Below are 18,187 nucleotides of genomic sequence, written 5' to 3' on the forward strand. Positions count from 1 at the left end.
CCTGGTTGGGCTCTTCCAGAGCTGGGGAATTTTCCGGGATGGTTCCCAGGCTGGCACCGGGCACGGGGGTGGCAGGGATGGGGCTCGGGAACAGCAGGCCGTGACCTCGGTGTCCCCAGCACGGGAGGAGGAGGAGGAGGAGGAGGAGGAGGAGGAGGAGGAGGAGGAGGGGGGATTTATGCGAGGGCCTGAGCAGAACATCTGGATTTGCCACTTGCTGCCGTAAATTAATTGTGGGATCCCGCGGCTGCTCCCCCGCTGGGCCAGCCCCGCCTCCCGTCTGCTCCAGGAATGTCCCCAGGGATGGTGGCCCTTGTCCCCTGCAAGCCCTGTCACTGTCTGCTCCAGGAATGTCCCCAGGGATGGTGGCCCTTGTCCTCTGCCAGTCCTGTCACTGTCTGCTCCAGGAATGTCCCCAGGGATGGTGGCCCTTGTCCCCTGCCAGTCCTGTCACCCCTTCCCATCCTGCTGGGGCTGCGGTGCCATCAGTGATCCCATAAAACCCCGTTAAAACGCTGGGATTATGGCTGGCATCCCAGCCAAAACCAAGTGGGCACCCCAACCAAATCCTGAGTGGGCATCCCCAAAAAACCTGGGTGGACATCCCAAAAAAACCTGGGTGGGCACCCCAGCCAAATCCTGAGTGGGCATCCCAAAAAACCCCAGGTGGGCACCTCAATCCCAGGTGGGCACCCCAAGCAAACCCTGGGTGGGCATCCCAGAATAATTCAGGTGGGCACCCCAACCAAACCCAGGTGGACACCCCAACCAAATCCTGAGTGGGCATCCCCAAAAAAACCCGGGTGTGCATCCCAAAAAAACCTGGGTGGGCACCCCAACCACACCCTGGGTGGGCATCCCAGAATAACCCAGGTGGGCATCCCAATCCCGGGTGGGCATCCCAATCCCGGGTGGGCACGGCAGCCCCGGGCAGCTCCAGAACGGTCCCACCTGGCCCCAGCGTGGCGTTCCTGGCTGTGAACTCGGCTCCATGTGGCTCGCAGATGTTCCGCCCGTGACGGAGAACAAACGGCAGCCTTGGCTCGGCTTGAATCGCGCGGAGGAGCTGGAGAGAGGGAACTGAGAGAGGGAACTGAGAGAGGGAACTGAGAGAGGGAACTGAGAGAGGGAAGTGAGAGAGGGAATTGAGAGGGAACTGAGAGGGAATTTGGAGGGAATTCCGAGCAGCCCTTCCCAGGCCGAGCCGGGAGCAGCCGGCCCCGAGCTCCTCAGAGGCTCCAGATTTGGCTTTTCCAGCAGAAATCCAGCGGGACCTGGGGCTGCAGGGCCGGGAACTGCCGGGTTTGGGGAGCCCCAGCAGCACCTGCAGAGCCCGGAGCGGGCAGGAAACACCTGGAGCTGGACGGACGCGAGGCCAAATCCGCTGGGCCGCGGCCACGGGAGCCACAGGAGCCACCCTGGGGCAGTGCCAGCGGGTCAGGGCCGCTCCCAGTGGCACCAGTGACCCCCTGGCATTGATGGGTGACCCCGCTGAGCCGTGCCAGGGGTGACACAGCGCTGTGGGATGGCATTTCAGAGCAGGGACAGGGTGACACAGCGCTGTGGGGATGGCATTTCAGAGCAAGGACAGGGTGACACGGAGCTGTGGGACGGGGAACCAGCCCTGGCATCTCAGAGCGTGCCAGGGGTGACACAGCGCTGTGGGATGGCATTTCAGAGCAGGGACAGGGTGACATGGAGCTGTGGGACGGGGAACCAGCCCTGGCATCTCAGAGCGTGCCAGGGGTGACACAGCGCTGTGGGACACAGAACCAGCCCTGGCATTTCAGAGCCGGGACAGGGAACCAGCCCTGGCATTTCAGGACAAAGGAGGTGGCACTTGGGGACCTTTCAGGGTCCGGATGGCATTTCTTTGCTGCGGAGGGCAGAAATACAAAGATTTAATTCAGTCCCCGCCCGTGTCCCCCCCACCCCTGGGGCCTCTCGGTGTCACCCGCAGGGCTGGGACAGGCCTGGGGTGTCCCCAGGGTGGGGACCTTGTCCCTCGTCCCTTGTCCCTCGTCCCCTGTCGCCTGCGGCTGGAGCAGGGCTGGTTCCCCCCACCCCGGTGCCATCGGCGACCCCTCCCCGCTGGGGACACAAGGACCCGGACAGACGGACAGACGCACAGACGGACAGACGCACAGACGGACGGACGGACGGACGGGGAGAGGCGGGGATGGAGAGGGGCTGAAGGACGGACAGACAGCGCAGGAGGAAAAGCGATGGAGGCGCTGAAGGGCTCGGGGCGAGCGCACCCCAAAAGCGCTCGGGGGGACCGGAGGGTGTCGGGGGGTCCCGGGGGGTCCCGGGGGGGCTCTCGGAGGCTCCGGGGGCTCTCGGGCTTTGTGTGGCGGCGGCGGAGGGTGCGGGCTCGGCCGCTCCGTGATGCTCCGGGGGCGGGGATGGTGATGATGATGATGATGAGGAGGAGGAGGAGGGGAGGGACTCGCAGCCTTTTCTGGCCCCGCCGCGGCGGAGAGCGGCAGAGCTCGGGCAGCCCGGCCGCGCTCAGCTCCGCTCCGCTCCGCTCCGGGGGCGGCACCGGCGCCGCTGCCCCGCCATGGCCGGGCTGCTGCCGCTGCCGCTGCCGCTGCTGCTGCTGCTGCTGCTGCGGGCGGTGAGTGCGGGAGCGGCGCCCGGGGAGCCCCCGAGCCCCGCGGGGAGGGGATGGAGCGTCCCGGCGGCACCGGAGCGGCACCGGAGCCTCCGGGGCACGGGGAGTCCCCGCGGCGGCACCGGGCGGGGAAGGGATGGAGGGGCCCGGGGGCTTCACACGGGGGGCTCGGGGGTCCCGGGATGGGTGAGGAATGGGGACACCCCGAGCGGGGCTGGAGAGAGCCGGGCAGAGCTCTCGGGGTGCGGAGGGAGCTGGGTGGGCATGGGGGTCCCGCAGCCCCTCCGGTGCCGCTGTCCCGGCTCTGGCTCTGCAAAGGGTGACGGAGCCCCGGGCGAGGGCAGCGGGGACAGAACCCCCCCAGCACCTCCATCGCCGCCCCCCACGCACCCCCGAACCTCTCCCGGACTTTCCCGGCTCCGAACGGCCCCGGAGCTCCGGCTCAGCCCCTTCTGCCCCCGGCAGAGCCCTCGCTGTGTGCTCCAGACAAAAAACTTCAGGGCAGGGCAGGGCAGGGGGGCAGCAGAGAGGGGAGAGGGGCCGGGGGGGTCCAGACCCGCAGCTGGGGCAGGATCGGGGCTGTCTGGGGGCTGTTTGGGGGTCCAGACCCGCAGCTGGGGCAGGATCGGGGCTGTTTGGGGGCCAGGATTTGCCGGGGGTCCCAGGGGGGCTCTCAGGCAGCCGGACACCCCTCGGGCAGGGTATTAAAGGCGGAGTTCAGGGCTGCGGAGCGGAGCGGGGCTGGCACGGCCCCTTTCCCCTTCCTCCCCCCGTCACCCCCTGGGCATCGGGGTGCCCAAAATCGGAGCTGTCCCGGCCGGATGGATCCCAACCATTCCCCGCCCCGGGCATCGCCCTCCGCCCCCCCCCGGCCGCTGCGGATGTCCCCAGATCGCCACTGCCCGGTCCGGGGTCACCTCCGGGGCTGGCTCTGCCCCTCGGGGCTGCGAGTGTCGGGGGGGACATCGGGGACCCGGCTGTGCGCCCCCAGCTGTGCCCGCACCCCGGGACCCCCCGCGACCCCCCGCGACCCCCCGGGACCCCCCGGGACCCCGCTCGGTACCTCCAGGTCCAGCCGGAGCCGCGGGGCTCGGACGCGGCTCCCGCAGCTGCCCAAAGTTCGGGGATCGCTGCGAGCGGGGATTTGGGAGCCGGGATTTGGGATTTGGCCTCTCCCAGAGCGGGCTCGGCCAAGAGAGGCAGAGCTGGCTCGGATCTCGGATCTCGGATCTCGGATCTCGGGTCTCGGATCTCGGGTCTCGGCTCCGGCTGGAGCATCCCCTGCCCCGTGCGGCCGCTCCAGAGCTCCCCAGTCCCGCTCGCAGCGGCTCCGTCCTCACCCGCAGCGCCTGCCCGGCCTCAGCCCCCCCGAGCCGCCTCCAAACGCCGCTCGGAGCTTCCAGAGGTGCCGCCCGCGCCCTCGGGGCCGGGCCAGCTGTCCGGATGCTTTACGGCGTTCATTCCGCGCCTTTGTCGCCGCCGGCCGCGCTCACGACGCGGCGTTTCCGCGGCCCGAGGCGGCCCAGGTGCCCCTGGCCGGGCTCGGGGGGGCTCGGAGCCCCCAGCCCCGAAGGGAACCCCCGGAACGAGGGGGCCCCGCGGCACCTGGAGCGGGGAATCGCCTCTAACGCAGGGAGCGTGGGCGGGGGCGCCGGGATGGAGGGGACAGGTGGCCTTGGAGAGGGACCGGGTGGGCCTGGAACGGGACCGGGTGGGCCTGGAGTGGGACCCGGTGGGCCTGGAGTGGGACCGGGTGGGACTGGGTGGGCCTGGAATGGGACCGGGTGGGCCTGGAATGGGAGCGGGTGGGCCTGGAGTGGGACCGGGTGGCCCGGCCAGGCCCGTCCCAAGGGGGCAGCTCGCAGCTGTGGGGGAGATGGGAGATCCGGGATTCGGGGGAAAGATTTGGGATCGGGGGAAATTCTGGGGTTGGAGGTAGATCTGGGATCAGGGGAAGGTCCGGGATCCCTGGGAACTCGGGGATTGCGGGATGGTCTGGGATCTTTGGGTGCTCTGGGATCAGGGGAAGCTCTGGGATTGATGGAAGCTCTGGGATCCGGGGAAGCTCTGGGGTTTTTGGATGCTCTGGGATCTCTGGAAGCTTTGGGACCAGCCAGATGCTCTGGGATCAGGGAAAGCTGTGAGATCTCTGGGATCCCTGGAACCGTGGGATGCTCTGGGATCCCTCGGATCATGGGATGCTCTGGGTGCCCCATGGCCCAGCGCCATCACCACTCACACCCAGCCCCATTCCCAGCCCCTGGAACCACATCCCAGGGATCTCTGAGCTGCCCCGGAGGAGCTCGGCATGGGCCGTGCCCAGCGTGGCCCCAAAACCCCAAATGTGCCCCACACGTGTGGGCGCTGCCTCACCCCAAACCATTCCCAGGGGACATTTTGGGGTGCTGGGAGGGTTCCCCGTATTCCAATCCCTCCTTGCCTGCCTGGAATGGGAAAAGGAACTGGGAAAAGGGGGTGGAAAAGTGTTCTGGAGAAAGGGTTTGGAAAAAGGGCGTGAGAAAAGGGGCTGGGAAAAAGATCTGGGAAAGGGGATGGGGAAAGGGGATGGGGAAAGGGGCTGGAAATAGAGCCTGGGAAAAGGGGCTGGGGAAAAGGGGCTAGAAAAGGATCTGGGAAAATGTTCTGGGAAAGGAAAAAGGGGCTGGGAAAAGGAGCTGGAAAAATGATCTGGGGAAATGTTCTGGGAAAGGGGCTGGGAGGAGGGTTTGGAAAAAGGGGGCTGGGGAAAAGGATCTGGGAAAATGATCTGGAAAAAGGGCCTGGGAAAATGTTCTGGGAAAAGGGTCTGGAAAAGGGTTCTGGAGAAGGGCTCTGGAAGAAGGCGCTGCCAGGGCGGGCTGGCGGGGAGGGGGAGCGGGAGCGGCCGCCTCGCAGCGCGGGGTAATTGGAGCACTTTGTCATTCAGCCGCCTGCAATTGGCGCTCCATTGTCTCGGCCCCGCCGGATGCGGAGCCCCGAGCGCCGCTCCGAGCGCGGGGACGCGGCCAAGGCGCTGCCGGGGCCGCCAGACGCTCCCGAGGGGCTCTCCCAGCATCGGCCGGGGCTCACTGCGTGCGTGGGTGGGTGGGTGGGGGGCAGAGGGGCCGGGCAGGGCTGGCACCGGCTGTGCCACGGGGCTCCTGCACCCCACGGCGGGTTCGGGGGGCAGCTCGGCCCTGCAGAGCCCCGAGGGGTGTCGGTGGCGTTCAGGTGTGGTGCCAGGCCGCACCTGTCAGGTTGTGCCCGCAGGGACACCCGGTGTCACCGGGCGGGGAGGGGAGGTCACCCAGGCTCCTGCTGCTCCCTCCGTTCCCCGTTTCTGTCCCGTTTCCCAGCGGGTTTTGGGGGGCAGAGGAGCCCCCCCAGACCCTCCGTGGGGGCAGGGATTCCTCCTCTCCTCTGCCATTCCCAGGCTGGGCAGGGCTGAGCCCCCCGAATGGCTCAGCGCCCTTAGGGGAGGTGGCTGAGGGAGGGACAGGGACAAAGAGCGGCCACATCACCCCAAAACCCCCCCGGGACCCTCGCGGCTCCCTCCAGCACAGATCTCAGCGGGGCCCTTCCCGGGGAGTGAATTTTGCCTGGAAAAGCGCTCTTCTACAAAGATCAGCATTCAGCAGGGTGGGGTGTGCCCAGAGCGGGACCCTCGCGTGCTGTCACATCTGGGGGGTGACAGGGGTGACAGGGGTGACAAGGGGTGACAGGGGACAGAGGTGACAGGGGTGACAGGTGACAAGGGGTGACAAGGGGTGACAAGGGGTGACAAGGGGTGACAGGGGACAGAGGTGACAGGGGTGACAAGGGGTGACAAGGGGGGACAGAGGTGACAGGGGTGACAGGGGTGACAAGGGGGGACAGAGGTGACAGGGGTGACAAGGGGTGACAAGGGGTGACAAGGGGTGACAGGGGTGACCTCTGGGCTCTGCTCTCCGCAGGGCCCCGGGGCCGGCGCCTCCCAGGACGATTGTGCCTCCAGGCTGTTCACGTTGGGCGGGGAGTGCTGCCGCCTCTGCAACGTGGGCGAGGGCGTGGTGCAGCCCTGCGGGGTCAACCAGACGGTGTGCGAGCCCTGCCTGGACAGTGAGTACCCCAAACACCCCCCAAAGTGTCACAGTGTCCCCATGTCACACCCCTGTGCTGACAGTGAGTACCCAAACACCCCCCAAAGTGTCACAGTGTCCCCATGGCACACCCCTGTGCGAGCCCTGCCTGGACAGTGAGTACCCCAACACCCCCCAAAGTGTCACAGTGTCCCCGTGTCACACCCCTGTGCTGAGCCAGGCGGGGCTTGGGGTGGATTCAGGGGAAAGGATGGGTTAAAATGGGGGATTCCTCCCCAAAGTGGGAGTTTGGGGTGTGGGCGGCGCTGTCAGGTACAGGGGAGGGGTTTGGGGTGTGCTCAGGGGGGTTTGGGATGAGGATGGAGCAGACAGGAGGCAGAGAGGGGGCTGGAGGAACAGAGCCAGAGCTGGAGGAGCAGAGCCAGGGCAGGGCTAAAAATACCTCAGCAGTCCTGAGAAATCGATGGACGGCTCTGCTTCCCTGAGCCCGGCCGGGAAACGGGGCTGGATCCCTCCTGGATGGGGGGGACGGACCCCAGGGAGGGATGGATCCCACCAAGGGAAAAGCTCCTCCCCACCCTCAGCTCTTCCCCGAGAGGGATTTTGGAGTGTGGAGGGCAGGAAACCTGCAAATCCTGCACCTGTCCCTTGTGGGGATGGGGAGAGGAGCCCTGTGGGCCTGGAACCCCCTGGATCCCCCATTTAACAGCTGGACCCCTCTGAATCCCCCCGGATCGTGCTGGGTCCCACTGGACACACCCAGATCCCCCTGCATCCCCCTAGATCCCTCTGGACATGTTTGGATCCCTGTGGATCCTTCTGGACATGTTTGGATCCCCCTGGACATGTTCGGATCCCCCTGGATCCTGCTGGACACACCCAGATCCCCCTGCACCCCCCTAGATTCCCCCTGGATCCGCCCAGACATGTTTGGATCCCCCTGGATCCCGCTGGACACACCCAGATCCCCCTGGATCCCCCTAGATTCCCCCTGGATCCCCCTGGACATGTTTGGATCCCCCTGGACATGTTTGGATCCCCCTGGATCCTGGTGAACACACCCAGATCCACCTGGATCCCCCTAGATTCCCCCTGGATCCCTCTGGACATGTTTGGATCCCCCTGGACATGTTTGGATCCCTGTGGATCCCCCCGGACATGTTTGGATACCCCTGGATCCTGGTGAACACACCCAGATCCCCCTGGATCCCCCTGGATCCCTCTGGACATGTTTGGATCCCCCTGGACACACCTGGATCCCCCATGGATCCCCCCGGACGCCGCAGCCTCGGGCCGGGCAGGCGGAGGCAGCCCCGCTGCTGGCACGGCCTCCAGACTGCGCCCCAGGAATGTGGGCACGGCCCAGGGCCGAGGGTCCCCACCCGCACCCGGGGCTGCCTCCTCCTCCGAGCGCTCCCTTGGCCGCGCTCCCGACCCTCGGGGGGAATCGTTCCGGAAAAATCCTCTGCGAAAAGCCCGGCCTTGCCAGAGCCCGGGGGGCTGTCAGAAACACCCCAAAAGGGGGGAACAGCTCTAATTCCCCCTTTTCCCCCATCCCAGCCCCGCCAAAGGCCAGGGGGCTGCCAGAAACACCCCAAAAGGGGGAGGATTGCTCTGATTCCCCCTTTTCCCCCCATCCCAACACCCCAGAGCCCGGGGAGCTGCCAGAAACACCCCAAAAGGGAGGGAATGGCTCCAATTCCCCCCATCGCAGCCCCCCAGAGCCCGGGGGCTGCTCATGATTTATTTATCCCCGCAGCCTCCGGGGGAAGGGAGGGAGGGAGGGCCGGGGGCTCGGCCCCGCTCGCTGCGGGGCTGTAATTGCTCAGCTCAGATCCCCTCGGCTGCCGCTGCAAATGTGCCCACTCAGCCGAAAGCCTTTCCTGGCCACTTCCCCGCTCTAATGGCGCCCATCAATAATTCAGCATAATGCGAGGCATGAGCCCGGGTTAATGGGAGCCGCGTGTGCCGCCCCGGGGCTGCTCCGGCGCTGCTGCTCGGGCACGGGGCTGGGGCTGCGAGGGGCTGGAAACGACAGGAACAGCGGAGATGTGGCGGCGCCGGGAGTGGCCGAGGATGGGTTTGGGAGCAGCCCGGGATAGCGAGGATGGGTTTGGGAACAGCCCGGGATAACGGGGATGGGTTTGGGAGCAGCCTGGGATAGTGAGGATGGGTTTGGGAGCAGCCTGGGATAGCGAGGATGGGTTTGGGAGCAGCCCGGGATAGCGAGGATGGGTTTGGGAGCAGCCCGGGATAGCGAGGATGGGTTTGGGAACAGACCGGGATAACGGGGATGGGTTTGGGAGCAGCCCGGGATAGTGAGGATGGGTTTGGGAGCAGCCTGGGAGAGCGAGGATGGGTTTGGGAGCAGCCTGGGATAACGGGGATGGGTTTGGGAGCAGCCTGGGATAGCGAGGATGGGTCTGGGAGCAGCCTGGGATAGCGAGGATGGGTTTGGGAGCAGCCTGGGAGAGCGAGGATGGGTTTGGGAGCAGCCTGGGATAACGGGGATGGGTTTGGATAGCGAGGATGGGTTTGGGAGCAGCCTGGGATAACGAGGATGGGTTTGGGAACAGCCTGGGATAGTGAGGATGGGTTTGGGAGCAGCCTGGGATAGTGAGGATGGGTTTGGGCCCAGCTCGGGATATCAGGAGGTGTCCCTGTCCAGGAAATCGGGAGGTTTGGGGTCCCTCCTGACCCAAGCCATCCCGGGATTTTGTGGCTCAGCATCCTCTGCAGGTGCAGGGAAAGCCTCAGGGCAGGGGCAGGACACCCAGCACAGGCACAGGGAGAGGAGGGAAGGCGTTGGGGATGGGGAAAATCCACTGCTGAGGGTGGGATGGAACCTCCATCCCTCCCATCCCGCCCATTCCCTGGGCTTTGGGGCTTCATCCCCCTCTGGAGCAGCCTGAAATTCCTGTCCTGAGCAGCTCGGTGTCCCCAGGGAAGCTGCCGGGAGCAGGAATCATTCCCAGCACCATCCCTGGGGCTGAGCAGGGGTCGCAGGGACCCCCAGCCCCTTTTCCACCCCTGGAATTTCCCCGGGCTGGGCCGGGAGCTCCGGCGGGAGCGGGGGCAGCATCAGCAGCAGCTGCGCCCTCCAGGCCGGGCTCCGCTGCCTCTTCCGGGGCTAAAAATATCCCCGAGCTCCTCCGGGAGCGGGCACGGCTCGGAACGGGCATCGATTTCCCCCGCAGCGCGTCCTGCGGGCTGAAACCGGAGCGCGGGAGCCGCGGGGTCAGGCACAGTCAGCGCTGCCAGCGGGGACAGCGGGGACAGAGGGGACAGCGGGACCCCCGGGACCCCGGCAGGATGTGCGGGGAAAGCCATGGGGTGTGAGGGCAGGGCATGGCCCCGGGGGTCAGAAAGGGAATGAAATGGGGAATTAGCGCGGGGATGTGAGCACAGAGCGCTGGGATGGACAATGGGGGCAGAGCAGGCAGGATGGGACCCGGGGGAATGGGAACTGGGGAGCGAATGGGGATGAGGAGGGGGAATGAGGATGAGGAGGGGGAATGGGGATTGAGGAGGGAATGAGGATGAGGAGGTGGGAATGGGGATTGAGGAGGTGGGAATGGGGATGAGGAGGCGGGAATGGGGATGAGGAGGGGGGAATGGGATGAGGAAGAGGGAATGAGGATGAGGAGGGGGGAATGGGATGAGGAAGAGGGAATGAGGATGAGGAGGGGGGAATGGGATGAGGAAGAGGGAATGAGGATGAGGAGGGGGGAATGGGATTGAGGAGGGGAGAATGGGGATGAGGAAGGGGGAATGAGGATGAGGAGGCAGGAATGGGATGAGGAGGCGGGAATGGGGATTGAGGAGGGGAGAATGAGGATGAGGAAGAGGGAATGGGGATGAGGAGGGGGGAATGGGATGAGGAAGAGGGAATGGGATGAGGAGGTGGGAATGGGGATGAGGAGGCGGGAATGGGGATGAGGAGGCGGGAATGAGGATGAGGAGGCGGGAATGGGGATTGAGGAGGGGGGAATGGTGCAGGTGTCAATGGGAAGCTGAGCCTGGAATGATGCTCCAAACTGGGAATTGCAGAGGAATTGGGATGAGGAGGCGGGAATGGGGATGAGGAGGGGGGAATGGGATGAGGAAGAGGGAATGGGGATGAGGAAGGGGGAATGGGGATGAGGAGGGGGGAATGGGGATTGAGGAGGTGCGAATGGTGCAGGTGTCAATGGGAAGCTGAGCCTGGAATGATGCTCCAAACTGGGAATTGCAGAGGAATTGGGATGAGGAGGTGGGAATGGGATGACGAGGCGGGAATGGGGAGAGAAATTCAGCCTGGAAGGATGCTCCAAACTGGGAATTGCTGGGGAAGGTGTGAATGGGCTGATGAGGAGGGAATGGGGAGGATGTCACTGGGAAGATGAACCTGCAATGATGCTCCAAACCGGGAACTGCAGAAGAATGGGATGAGGAGGCGGGAATGGCGCAGGTGTCAACGGGAACGGGAGCCTGGAGTGTGCTGGAGCTGGGAATTGTGGTGGGAAGGGAGAAGGTGTTAATGGGAATTTGCGTCTGGAAGGATTCCAAACTGGGAATTGCAGAGGAATGGGGAGGATGTTACTGGGAAGCTGAGCCTGGAAGGAGGCTCCAAACTGGGAATTACGGGGGAATGGGCAAGACGTGAATGGGATGAGGAGGCAGGAATTTGGAGGATGTTACTGGGAAGCTGAGCCTGGAATGGGGCTCCAAACTGGGAATTGCTGGGGAATGGGGGAGATGTGAATGGACTGAGGAGCCTGGGAGATGAGGAGCTGGGAATTTCTGTGGGAACGGGGAAGACATTGACGGGAACGGGGAAGGCATCGACGGGAAGCCGAGCCCGGGGGGAGCACAGAGCCCCCTCTCGCTCTGACCCCAGAGGGAAACGAGGGAAAGCAGAAGCAGAGCTTTGATCCCCCCCCGTCCCCGTCAGGCGTCACCTTCTCGGACACGGCGAGCGCCACGGAGCCGTGCAAGCCGTGCACGCAGTGCGAGGGGCTGCAGAGCATGTCGGCGCCCTGCGTGGAGACCGACGACGCCGTGTGCCGCTGCGCCTACGGCTACTTCCAGGACGAGAGCAGCGGCGGCTGCCGCGAGTGCCGCGTCTGCGAGGTCGGCTTCGGGCTCATGTTCCCCTGCAAGGACTCGCAGGACACCGTGTGCGAGGAGTGCCCCGAGGGCACCTTCTCCAGCGAGGCCAACTTCGTGGACCCCTGCCTGCCCTGCACCACCTGCGAGGACAACGAGGTGCTGGTGCGCGAGTGCACGGCCACGGCGGACGCTGAGTGCAGGGGTAAGAGTGTGCCAAGGGTGTGGCATTGTCACGGCTCTGGTGCCACTGCTGGAATATTCCTGGTGCGTGCCATTGTCACGGCTCTGGTGCCACTGCTGGGACGTTCCTGATGTTGTTGTGTCATTGTCATGGCTCTGGTGTCACCGCTGGGATGTGCCCGGTGTGGCTGTGCCATTGTCACTGCTCTGGTATCACCGCTGGGACGTGCCCGGTGTGTGCCAATGGTGGGTGCCATTGTCACTGCTCTTCCCAATGTGGCTGTGTCATTGTCACCGCTCTGCTGTGGAGTAAGAGCCGTGCCCGGTGTGGCTGTGCCATTGTCATCACTCTGCTGCCACTCCAGGGACATCCTCGGTGTGGCTGTGTCATTGTCACAGCTCTGCTGCCACTACTGGGACGTACCTGGTGTGTGTCATTGTCATCACTCTGCTGCCACTCCAGGGACATCCTCGGTGTGGCTGTGTCATTGTCACCGCTCTGCCGCCACCACTGGGATGTGCCCGGTGTGTGCCATTGTCACAGCTCTGCTGCCACCACAGGGACGTACCTGGTGTGTGCCATTGTCATCACTCTGCTGCCACTCCAGGGACGTTCTCGGTGTGGCTGTGCCATTGTCACAGCTCTGGTGTCACTGCTGGGATGTGCCCGGTGTGTGCCATTGTCACCGCTCTGCTGCCACCACAGGGACGTTCCCGGTGTGGCTGGACCTGGGTTTAGGGAACTCTGCTGGGACCTGGCAGTGCTGGGCAAGGGAAAGGAGCTGGGGCTGTGTGTCTGTCCCCCTGTCCTCATTGGCATCCCAAACACAGCTGCAGCCCCATGGGAAAGGGGGAAAAGGGGGAAAGAAGGGGCAGAGCAGAAGTCAGAGCTGTGCTGAACTCCTGGAGGAAGCGGGGCTGCTCCAGGGGGAGATGCTCCCACCAGGGCTGATCCCACCAGGGCCGCTCCCCCCGGGGCTCCTGGCCAGCCCCAGCCGCGTTCCCGGGCGGGCACGGCGTCACTCGGTGCCCCGAGCGTGGCACCACCAAAGCAGAAAGCTTTTCTTTCTTTGTCCCGGCCGCCGCCGAGCCGGACTGAGGGGCAGCTCCGCCCAAGGGTCGAGTAAATGGAGCCACAAGTCAGGGACACAGCGGTGGCTTTGTCTGCTGAGGGCCCGGGAGGGGCTTCCAAAGGGCAGCGGGGGCTGGGACACGGCAGGGCAGGATGGCACTGGGACAGGGCAGGATGGGACAGGGACAGGGAAGGACAGGGCAGGATGGGACAGGGACACAGCAGGGCAGGATGGCACCAGGACAGGGCAGGATGGGACAGGGACAGGGAAGGACAGGGCAGGATGGGACAGGGACAGGGCAGGATGGCATCGGGACAGGGAAGGACAGGGCAGGATGGCACTGGGACAGGACAGGGCAGGATGGCACCGGGACAGGACAGGGCAGGATGGCACCAACTCCCCTGTGATGGCGACAGTGACACCACTGAAGCCCCAGGGCTGGCGGGGCACAATTCCAACCTGGCACAATCCCAGTTTGTCACAATCCCAGCTCAATCCTGATCCCAGTTTGTCACAATCCCAGCCTGGCACAATCCCAGCTCAGCACAATCCCAGCTCAGTCCTGATCCCAGCCTGGCACAATCCCAGAGGGCTGGCAGGGGCTGGCAGGGTGAGGTCCCAGCTCCGGGCACGATTCCCATCTCAGTCTCACTCCGGGATGGGCTGGGGGACGTGGCCTGGCCCTGGCACCGGAGAGGGCACAGGGAATTCGGGATGGGATGGGATGGGATCAGATGGGATCTCATGGCATGAGGCACCCACGTGTGCCCCCGGGACAAGCCCAGACAGACACGCCCGGGTGTGGCAGGATCGGGGTCACGCCCGGGCGGAGCCGCAGGGGCCGGGAAAGGAGCAAAGGCAGGCCCTGGAGCTGTGGGAGCGGCTCCGTGCGGGGCGTGGGCACCTGGGCGGGTTTGGGGACACCAGGGGGCACCTGGGCTGCCCCAGGGCGGGTCTGGGGACACCTGGGGCGGTTTCCTGGCCTCAGGGAGGGTTTGGGGACACCTGGGCTGCCCCAGGGTGGGTCTGGGGACACCTGGGCTGCTCCAGGACGGGTCTGGGGACACCTGGGCTGCCCCAGGGCGGGTATGGGGACAGCTGGGGCAGTTTCCTGGCCTCGGGGAGGGTTTGGGGACACCTGGGGGGGTTTCTCTGCCCCAGGGCGGTTTTGGGGTCAGCTGGGGCGGCTCCCCTGGGTTTGGGGGCTGGCAGCAGTAGCTGTGCCCCGAGGGACAGCGCTGGCACAGCCCCGGGCTCATCCTGACCCCCGTTGCCCTTCCCTCCGCCCCGCCAGGGCTCCACCCTCGCTGGACCACGCCGGCCCCGTCCCCGGGGGGCTCCGAGAGCCCCGAGGCCACCGCGGAGCCGCCGAGCACCGAGGGCGGGCCCGGCACGGCGGCCGACACGGCCACCACGGTCATGGGCAGCTCGCAGCCCGTGCTCACCCGCGGCACCAGCGACAACCTCATCCCCGTCTACTGCTCCATCCTGGCCGCCGTGGTGGTGGGGCTGGTGGCCTACATCGCCTTCAAGAGGTACCGGGACAGGGATCTGGGGAGGGGGGAGCTGTGGGACCCCTGCTCCGGGTGCCCCACGGCCACGGCTGCCACCACCGAGGGCACCAGGATGGGCAGATTGCCAAAACTGTGTGAGGGGTGAGGAGGGAGGTGGCAGCAGGATGGGGGACACACGGCACCCCTGTCCCTGTCTGTGTCCCTGTCCCATCCCCTGTCCCTGTTCCTGTCCCTGTCCCATCCCCTGTCCCTGTCCCATCCCCTGTCCCTGTCTGTGTCCCTGTCCGTGTCCCTGTCCCATCCCCTGTCCCTGTTCCTGTCCCATCCCCTGTCCCTGTCTGTGTCCCTGTCCCTTTCTGTGTCCCTGTCCCACTCCCTGTCCCTGTCCCACTCCCTGTCCCCGTCCCGGCACCAAGACAGAAACCAGAAAATGGGACAAACCCCAGAAAATGTGACAGGTCCCAGGGAAGGGGACAAAGCCCAGACAATGGGACAAAGCCCAGACAATGGGACAAACCCCAGGGAATGGGACCGAGCCCTGCCACCCCCGGGGATGTCACCCGTGCGCCGCCGTCCCCGCAGGTGGAACAGCTGCAAGCAGAACAAGCAAGGCGCCAACAACCGCCCGGTGAACCAGACGCCGTCCCCCGAGGGCGAGAAGCTGCACAGCGACAGCGGCATCTCCGTGGACAGCCAGAGCCTGCACGAGCAGCAGCCGCCCGGGCAGGGCACCCAGGGGCCAGGTGGGGCTGCTGGGGCGGGCACGGGGCACCCAGGGGTGGGCACGGGGCACCCAGGGGCCAGGTGGGGCTGCTGGGACACCCTGGGGTGGGCAGGGACAATCTGGGATGGCTGGGGACACCGGGGTGAGCAGGGGCACCTAAGGATGGGCAGGGACATCGCAGGGATGGGCAGGGACATCGCAGGGATGGGCAGGGACATCGGGGTGAGCAGGGGCACCTAAGGATGGGCAGGGACACCCGGGGATGGGCCGGGACAATCTGGGATGGGCAGGGACACCCTGGGATGGACAGGGATGTCCTGGGGATGGATGGGGACAATCTGGGATGGGCAAGGAGGATGGACAGGAAGGATGGGCAGGGACACCTGGGGATGGGCAGGGACACCTGGGTAAGGTCAGGGAGGATGGGCAGAGACACCCAGGGAAGGGCAGGGAGGACGGGAACGGACACCCTGGGATGGACAGGGACAATCTGGGACGGGCAGGGATACTCAGGTAAGGTCAGGGAGGACGGGCACAGACACTCAGGGATGGACAGGGACAATCTGGGATGGGCACAGACACCCAGGTAAGGGCAGGGAGGATGGGCACAGACACTCAGGGATGGACAGGGAGGACGGGCAGGGGCACTCAGGTAAGGGCAGGGACACCCAGGTAAGGTCAGGGACACCCAGGTAAGGTCAGGGAGGACGGGCACACCCCGGGCAGGCTCTCAGACCGTTCCCCCTCTCTCCAGCAGCTCCCAAGGCGGACGGCAGCCCGTACTCGGCGCTGCCGGCCAGCAAGCAGGAGGAGGTGGAGAAGCTGCTGGGCAGCTCGGCCGAGGACACGTGGCGGCAGCTGGCGGGGGAGCTGGGCTACAAGGAGGAGCTGATCGAGTCCTTCACGCGCGAGGAGGCGCCGGCGCGGGCGCTGCTGGCGCACTGGGCCGGCCGCGAGTCGGCCACGCTGGACGCGCTCCTGGCCGCCCTGCGCCGCCTGCAGCGCGGCGACATCGCCGACAGCCTGGCCAGCGACTCCACCGCCACCTCCCCGGTGTGAGGGCCGGCCCGGGGGGCTGAGCCTGCCCGGGGCCGGGGGGAGGCGCCGGGGTCGGCCCTGAGCAGCTCCCGGTGCCCTGATGGTGTTGGGGGGCTCAGCCCCACTCTGATCACAAATCCCGGCACTGGGGTCACCCCGAGCAGCTCCCGGTGCCCTGATGGTGTTGGGGGGCTCAGCCCCACCTTGATCTCCAATCCCAGCACCGGGAGGATGTGGTGGGGTCACCCCGAGCAGCTCCCGGTGCCCTGATGGTGTTGGGGGGCTCAGCCCCGCTCTGATCACAAATCCCGGCACCGGGGTCACCCCGAGCAGCTCTCGGTGCCCTGATGGCGTTGGGGGGCTCAGCCCCACCTTGATCTCGAATCCCGGCACCGGGGTCACCCCAAGCAGGTCCCGGTCCTGGTATTGGCCCCTGATGGTGTTGGAGGGGCTCAGGCCCACCCTGATGACAAATCCTGGCTGCAGGATGGACGGACAGATGGACAGATGGACACGGAGAGACCGCCGTGCTCTCAGCCCTCACCTCCCCTCTCGTCCCTTCCAGCTCCTTCTCTCCCCGAGGCTCCTCTTTCTCCTGTTCCCCTCCAGCGCCCCAAAATCCGGCTGCTTTTACCCCAGAACAGGGCAAGGACAGGGCTGGGGTGCCCCAGAGCCGCTGCCCTGGGGTTTGGGGGTTCAGAGGGGCTGGGGCAGCGGACCTGGCTCCCTACACTGTGAAATTTGGGGTGCAGCTGCCCCCAGCTCTGCAGGGACTTGGGGGAGCAGCCGGGACCACCCTGGACACTGAGGAACAGATTTTGAGGTGCCACGATCCCCCCGTGGGGGCTGCGGGGGACACCGAGGGGACACCGAGGAGACACCAAGAGGACACTGAGGGGACACTGAAGGTGGAAAGCGCTGACCAAGTGCCTGCCCCACGGGGACACCCCTAGGGCTCCGCTCGTCCCTCCTGCCCTGTCCCCGTGTCCCCAAGCTGCAGGGACCACCGAGGCCACCCTGCCACCACTGCACTGTCCCCGAGCTGGGCCAGGCCACCCTGCCACCACTGCACTGTCCCCACCCTGCTGAAAGGGCTCCTGCTGTGCCAGCGCTGTGAAGGGCTCGGCAATGTCCCTCTGCCCTCAGGGTGACATTCGGGGAGGTGACATCACTCCAAGGACATTTTGGGGGTGTTTTGGCCCCAGCTGGGTGAGCTGGAGCTGCCACTGGCCTGGGGAATGTCCCTTGAGCTGCCGCCACCCTCGGGATGTCCCCTGGGCTGTCACTGGCCTGAAGATGTCCCCTGAGTGGCCACCGGTCCAGGGAGTGTGCCCTGAGATGCCACCAAGCTGCTGGCAATGTCCCCAGAGCCAGGGGTGGGCACCGCCCCGAGCCAGGTGTGGCCGTCCCTCCCCTCTGGATTCATCCCAAAATTCCTCCCTGAAGGCAAAATGGGATTTTCCCGGAACAAGATTTTTCCCAGAACGGGATTTCTCCAGAACGGGATTTCCCCAGAATGGGATTTTCCCAGAACGGGATTTTTCCCAGAACGGGATTTTCTGAGAATGGGATTTTCCCAGAATGGATTTTTCCCAGAACGGGATTTTCCCAGAATGGGATTTTCCCAGAACGGGATTTTTCCCAGAACGGGATTTTATGAGAATGGGATTTTCCCAGAATGGGATTTTTCCCAGAACGGGATTTTTGGGCCCTCCCTCCCAGAGGAGAGATCTGTAAATAGGATTTGGTGTTTGACCCAGCGCTCGGTGTCACCCCCTTGGGGACAGCCCTGTCCCCTCCCCAATTCCAACTGGGAATTCCCATCCCAACCCTTTGTCCCCTCCTCGTTTCTGGCCTTAAAAACTCCACGGGGAGGCCCCAAAATCCCACAG

General features: G+C 65.5%; 1 protein-coding gene across 1 annotated transcript; it reads left to right on the plus strand.

The window, feature by feature from the left end:
* The first annotated feature begins 5,582 nt into the window (after window positions 1–5,582).
* On the plus strand, window positions 5,583–17,889 carry NGFR (nerve growth factor receptor). The gene is made up of 6 exons (XM_063178665.1): window positions 5,583–5,693; window positions 6,550–6,694; window positions 11,609–11,968; window positions 14,314–14,554; window positions 15,116–15,276; window positions 16,015–17,889. The coding sequence occupies exons 1-6, from the start codon at window positions 5,583–5,585 to the stop codon at window positions 16,314–16,316; spliced, it is 1,320 nt and encodes a 439-aa protein (XP_063034735.1). The 3' UTR covers window positions 16,317–17,889.
* Window positions 17,890–18,187: the final 298 nt, after the last annotated feature.

This window comes from Melospiza melodia, chromosome 30 (genome assembly GCF_035770615.1).
Source record: "Melospiza melodia melodia isolate bMelMel2 chromosome 30, bMelMel2.pri, whole genome shotgun sequence".
Lineage (NCBI taxonomy): Eukaryota > Metazoa > Chordata > Aves > Passeriformes > Passerellidae > Melospiza > Melospiza melodia.